The sequence below is a fragment of the Fukomys damarensis genome, unplaced genomic scaffold, assembly GCF_012274545.1.
Source record: "Fukomys damarensis isolate Sample0158 unplaced genomic scaffold, DMR_v1.0_HiC HiC_scaffold_24, whole genome shotgun sequence".
Taxonomy (NCBI): domain Eukaryota; kingdom Metazoa; phylum Chordata; class Mammalia; order Rodentia; family Bathyergidae; genus Fukomys; species Fukomys damarensis.
This window is the reverse complement of record NW_022900936.1, coordinates 11,018,149-11,024,812: the sequence shown is the minus strand read 5'-3', so window position 1 is coordinate 11,024,812 and position 6,664 is coordinate 11,018,149. Positions and strand designations below refer to the sequence as shown.

Genomic DNA, 6,664 nt, shown 5'->3' with positions numbered 1-6,664 from the left:
ATATATGTATGTATTTTAGATCCCATCTGAATATGTATAGAATATGTATAGACTGAATATGTATAGACTTTTTCCTTGTCACTAGTCCCTAGACAGTAACAGTGTAACAACTAGTTACATAGACTTTACACTGTATCAGGTATTACAAGTAACCTAGAGATTTAAATATGCAGGAGGATGTGCATAGTTACATGCAAACACCATACCGTTTTACATAAGGCACTTGAGGATCTATGGATTTGCTATCCATGGAGGTACCTGGAACCAATTACCCAAGGATTCCAAGAGACGACTGTGTTCACTTTGACTTCTTTAGGGTATAAGAATGAAACTGAGCTTCAGTAACTTGATCCACCTTCAGATAGTTTGAGTCCAAGTGTCCTATGTCGCATGTGGATAGCTGAGAGTCCCACAGTGTGGGGTGGGCAGTGGTACCCTCACAGGTCGGTCCCTTGCATCATTTGACCAGAAAGTTTATGTGTGTGTCGGAAAGGGGGTCCAGTATCTAGTGTTGATTAAATCACCTCTTTAAATGGACAGTGATTAGAAAAGAATTCTGCCAGGAAAACTGGATTCAGGTCAGCGTGGATTCTGCGAGTGACTCCTCTCCCCTGTACCTGGAAGAGTGGGTGTGGGGCAGATCTGATTGAAAGTCAGCCAGAGATTCAGGACTGGCAGGAAGCCCATCTGACACTTGATTACGAATTCACTTTCCTGAAGGATAACCTTGACCCTGTAGGTATTACACCTTGAGATCCGATGCTTTGTAGGAGTCGCTGTTAGGAAGACACTTAGAATCTAGATGGTAAGAACAAGCTGTAAAAGCTTTTTTAGTGATATTTAAAGTCACAGGATAGACCAATATGTCACAAAATCCTACCAAGCAATCAGTTTAGAAGCCTGCTTTTGAGGTTTCTGTGTTAGAGCAAAATTAAGAAAATAGATGTGCAATTGGGGAAATGCTATTTTCCCTGCCATGGCAGAAATGACCAAAATGATGCCTGTGAGATAAGGTGACCAGAGTAGCGGATAGGTTCGGGAGATGGCCAGAAAGCTTTTCTTAGTACTTGAAGAAGCTTGACAGGAGGTTTGTTAGACAGTTGGATAAAAGTACAGATGTTTCCAGGCTGATTCAGCTTAGGATATTTGCTAGATTTTGCGTCTACAAGAAATTAGTTGCAGAACTTTTTCTTTTCTTTCTTTTTTTTTTTTTTTTTTTTTTTTTTGTATTTTTTTTTTTTTTTTTTTGGTGAGCCACCAAAGGAAAGATGTACATGAGAAGAAGCATTCTCAACAGTAAAAGGCTTTACAGAATTACTAGCCAGTTACCAAGGATGATGTTTCACAGGGAGGAGAATGTACTCAGCATAAATAGTAATAGAGTAGCACTTCTATGGGGACCGATTCATAGTTTTGAGCCTGCATTTCAGGGATGGGCCTGTGTGACTGTGTTACTCGTAGGACATCTATGCAGGAAGTGGCAGACCCAGAAAGACATGACTTTTGACACAGGGACTAGATTGTTGTTTTCTGCTATTAAAGAAATACCTGAATCTTGGTACTTTATAACAAAAAGAGGTTTCTTTCATTCAGTTTTGGAGGCTGAGAGTCCAAGAGCAGGAAAGCCCATCTGTTTGGCCTCTGATGAGAGCCCCACTGACTGTGTCACCACTTGAGAGAAAAGGAGAAAGGAAATGACTGCAGGGAGAAGAACCAAGCATGTGGGGTGGCCTCGCTCTGTAAGGAGAAACGGTTGATTTTGGCTCACAGTTTGTAGAGGTTTCAGTCTGTCGTCTGCTGGCTCTGCGGCAGAGCAGCATGAGGACCCTGGAATAGGAGGTTTGCTCAAGGCACGCAGCAGGAAGTGGAGAGAGATCAAGGGATAGACGAAGGAGATTGACACCTCCAGCCATGCTCCAGGGACCTCCTCCTCTGACCAGGCTTCGCGCAGCATCACATTTAGTTATAAACTCATCAGTGGTGAATGTACTGATGAGTATCAAGCCCCCAGGATCCAGTCACCTCCCTGAACCCCCACCTATGAGTACCTGAGGCTTTGGAGGGTCATCTAGATATAAACCACACCATCACATGTCCCAGATTCCTTCTTACCTTGTCCTATTAAATTCCTGTTTCTGTCATATATTTTATAATACGGATGGTATATGAGTACAGTGGTCCATGCATATAATTTCTAAATAGAGATATATATTATTATAGGTGGATGCACATAACATTTTCACTTGTAAGGGCTCAAGGTGATTTCATTTGGAGACTATCGTACTATAGAAGGTAAAGGTTAAGCTACAGAATGATTCCGAGGTATGAGAAAATCGATGTTCTCTTTCAAATGATGAATGACCCCCAGAAAGTAAAAGTATTTTCATGAAACTGAGCATATTGTACAATTCATAATTTCACATATTACAGAAGGACATTGCTACTTTTCTTAGTAAGTTAGCAGATTCAAGCCTTCCAGATTGCTTTGCCAAGTAACACTGAGGGGTGTTCTTCATGGCCTTGTCCACTTTTACAAATACAAGTTTTGGTCACTCACATCATCTCAAGCAAGAGAGACAATTTTTCTGGAAGCTCTTGGGCGATGTTTCCGTTGTCTGGGTGCCTTGCCTTCTGCCCTCTGCTTTGTCTAGCATCAGAGTTTGAAGTGTTGCAAGGCTGAGCTTGGCTTTTTCTACTGAAAGCATTCCCTAGACACTCAGCTGACAGCCGATGTAGTTTGAACCAGAGAAGATTTTTATTTTATTGTGTCTATTTTACATTGAACTCTTCAGACCAGCGTATACCTGGTCTGAGAATGCATAGTCTAGGCAATGGCAGTTTTTAACCCAGAGTGAATTAATCCCCACAGAACTCAACGGGTCTGCTCAGTAATTTCCAGACAAGGCTAACTTAGTTACACTGGATGCACTGTCCCAGTTATTAATCTTATCAGCCAATCACTCACAACCTGTGTATAATTTTGAAATCCAATCTAAGGAACTAAAAAGTAAAACATTACATTTTAATGATTTGTCATTTCTCCCCTTCTTTCTTAGTTTCTTCTTCTTTTTTTTTTTTTTTTTTTTTATAACCAAGAAACATGTACTTTAAGTTGGAGAGCTATCAGGGCACTCATTAACTACTTGGTTGATTAATTAATCAGTCATTTAATTTTCCCAGTCTCTAGACAAAGTTGCACCTGCACAATCTTACATGAGTTGTTCATCTTTTTAAAGCTATATTATGGAGTGCTGTGGCTTTCCTTTTGGGACATGTTTGTCTCCTGTTTTAAAATAAATAAGCGAGATCTGTGTCCTATGTAGTGGCTCCACGAAATAAGTTTTTCTTCCCTGCTCACCTATTTGGTTCCTGCTTTCCCACCGTAGAGTCATCTCTATGGTGTATGGATGAAAGGACGGAAGCCCAGCAGGGACCAGTGACCAGCCCCAGGTCACCGGACCCTTTGCTGGGAAAGCCTGTAACAGAGTAGCCTGCCTGATTCTGGGTCTGCAGCATACCCTGAGCTGCAGTCTGGAATGAGAATTCGCATTGCCATTGCTTGGCTTGCCACCCTTCTTACACTTCCTCATCCCAACACTGGTTTAAAAATTAATAGCAGCTTAATGGGTGTTTCTATTTCCAAGCTTTAAGCCATGCTTCTCTCCTCCTCTGGTAGAAATCTGACATCCAGGACAGTGTCTGCTACAAGAACCAGCTCTACCAGATGGAAAAGTGCAGGGCCACCAAGGAGCCCTATGAGGTAAGTGAGCTTGAAGCAAACCCAGAGCTCCTGAGAAGAGCAGATTTACCAGCGTGGTGGCTCACATCTTTAACGCCGGCACGCTGGGAGGCTGAGGCCACAGGATCACAAATTTGAGCCCAGCTTGGACAATTTATCGATTTAGAGAGACTGTCTCAAATTTAAAAGTAGTAAAAGGGGCTGGGAATGTAGCTTACGTTCCAGGTCTTTGGTTTAATCCTCAATACATGTGTACAAAAAGAAAAAAAAAAAAAAAGATTTCCACTGGTGGGGAGGAAGCCAGTCACTGTGAGACATGGCAGTACCCATAGAGACCCTTGTAATGGAGCCCTTGAGAACTGGCTTACAGTGAAGCCACCATCTCCAAACCGCAGTTCTCACTATTGCCACACTCAGTCACCCAGGGCATTCATTGCAGTGTCTCAGTACCCAGGCTGTGCTGTGGACCAATTGTATCTGTTCACAGGAGGCAGGACTTGGGGTCGGTATTTTGTAAAGCTCTATGGGTGATTCCAGGGAGCAGCCAAGGTTGGAAACCCCTGTCAGAGCTCCAGAAGGTGAAAACAGTGTGCTCAAAATATAGCTGAACATCACGCTTCTTGTCATCGAGAAAAGAGAAAGTAAGGAGCAGGGAAAGCCCTACATGAAAGCAGGGAAGGTTCCAGAAGAAAGCAGGCTTCTCTACTCACTGAGTTCATGTTACCTAGAACACACCCGAGAGAAAAGCACTGACCTTCTTTAATTTCAGAATAAAACCTTGTGTCCTGTGGCAGACTGTCACAGCTCAGGACCCCCGATCCATGTGTGTGAAGAGATTGTCTCTGAACTCCAGATTCAGGGCCAGGAGTGCAGGGCCTCCTGAGTACCTCGGTCAGGTGGGGTCTCCTTTCTCAGTGACTTTTCCAGGGAGCTCATCCCCATTCCTCCTCTGGAACCTCTGTCCTGTCCCCCGACACCCTATCACAGGCTTCTCTGCTTGGACACGCAAGAATTCTTTTATTGGAGGAGAGATCATCACGCCCTGGCCACTTCCCTCTGTCCTTTTCCAGTGTAAAATTTTCACCCTAGTCATACAAGTCCTGCGGGAACAATTCACCCTCACATTCACTTGATGTGGAAACGCCATGACCTCAAGTGTGTGGAGCTGAGCGTGAAAATGGAGCTCAGGAAAGGGGCTAGGAACTTGAGGCTGGGGCTGGAATTCCCTTCTAGACAGAGCCTGGAGGCGGAGGAGGGGAAACCAGCAAGATGGTGGCATGAGTGGCCAGGGATGGGTGCCCGGGAGACCATGGGAACAGAGAAGAGGTTGCGTGCAAAACTCAGCAGAGCTGGCCAAGCAGTTGGCTGTCAGGAGAATGTTCGGGGGCCTGGCTTTGTAGGAGTGGAAGAGGCATGGATCGGGCTGAGAGGGCAGAAGAGAAGCGAAGTCAGTGAATGCCAAGCCTCTCTGTCCTTCACACTGGAGGGGAAGAAGAAAGAACGACTTCCATGGAAGGATCCAAAGGGTTGAGAGGACAGAGGGTGGGGGGTGGGATTCCACTTCCTTCCCCAGATGGCCCTGGGGCACCAGCGGACAGATTGAAGATGAGCTTTTCGGGTGAGCAGAGCCTCAAGCCCATGGGTGGCTTCCACACTGCGTACGGGCTGGTGGGGTGGTAGAGGGACTCCACTGTCCCTGGGCTTGAGACCCCTCTGGCCAGTTCCTACCCCATGGTGACCTCCTTTTGCATGAGCACAGATGTCTCAAATCTAGCACGCCCAGAAAGAAGCTGTCAGTGACAGCCCCATCCTCCCTGGGGTGGAAACTCAGGAGTCTGGGAAGCTCATTTGTCCTTTGGCTGCAGAGCCAGCCCTCCCCGCAGTTCTGCTGCCTTCGCTCCTAAGCCCAGAGCCCTCTGCTGTCTCCGCGTCCATCCCCCGGGGCCCTGCCTCTCCCCTGCACCTCTTCTGTGGCCTCTTAAGCACCTCCGCTTTTCACCCCTCCTGTCCCTGCCCCACTTGAAACCTAGCAGGCTCTGTGCCCCGGCCCTCTGTCACAGCTCGTGTCGCAGCTCCACACCCAGCCCAGGCTTCCAGTGCTCCCTCTGCTTGTGGGGCTGTGCACACGCTCTCCCCTCTTCCAGAATGTTCTCCCCATGCCCCTTTGCTCAGCCAATATCCACATGTCTTTAGATTCCAAGGCAAAGTCAGCTCCTCATGGATCCCTGCTTACCCTTGACCTCTGCCACCACATGCCATCTCTCCAGGCTGGTTGTCACACCACGTTGTACCTACAGGGATGGTCCTGGTAGCAGATTCTTGTTTGCTTGAGTATCACACCTCTCTTCCACTGTGGACTGTGACTTCCACGACAGCAGGGATCAACTCAGTAGCCTAGAGCCAGCACGATGTCCAGCAGCGACATAGTAGGTTGTTCGCGTACAGTGTTCATGGACAGCACCTGTGCAGTGCCTGCCCTACTGAGGCCGGGGTGGCGGGCAGAGCTCACTGTTGGGCTCTTCTACCTCTTGGTTTGCATTCCAGTCAAACGTAGCCACAGTGAATGCCCAGTGTATGTGCTCTGTGTGCCTCCCTCCCACCTTGCCGACACACCTGTCACGCTCAGCTACACAACCCTCTCACCCAGCCTGTGCAGCTGTGTGCTTGAAAGTGCCAGAACCCTGAAGGGAAAGGGCCCCTTCTTTCATTCAGATTCTTTTTCTCTTGATGGTTATTTCACTTGGCCCCAAAACACATGGTGAACGTTTTAAACATTTATTAAAATATTGCACAGTTAGGATTTAAATAGGAACACTAATGGGCAAACAACATTTCAGTTTTCTATGATCCATTTGTTTTCTCCAAACTGCAGCAGTGCTGCTGCTAATTAAGTCACGGGCTATTACGAGACACCCCCCACCCCAC

The 6,664-nt window shown here is 46.5% G+C and overlaps 1 protein-coding gene across 2 annotated transcripts in view; it reads left to right on the top strand.

Annotated features, from left to right (window-relative positions):
- Positions 1–6,664, top strand: part of Hunk (hormonally up-regulated Neu-associated kinase) — a 103,251-nt gene that overhangs the window by 84,340 nt on the left and 12,247 nt on the right. For both annotated transcript variants that reach the window (XM_033768046.1, XM_033768045.1), the window contains exon 9: positions 3,677–3,760. In XM_033768046.1, the coding sequence (XP_033623937.1) occupies positions 3,677–3,760 (84 nt within the window). The remainder of the gene's footprint in view (positions 1–3,676; positions 3,761–6,664) is intronic.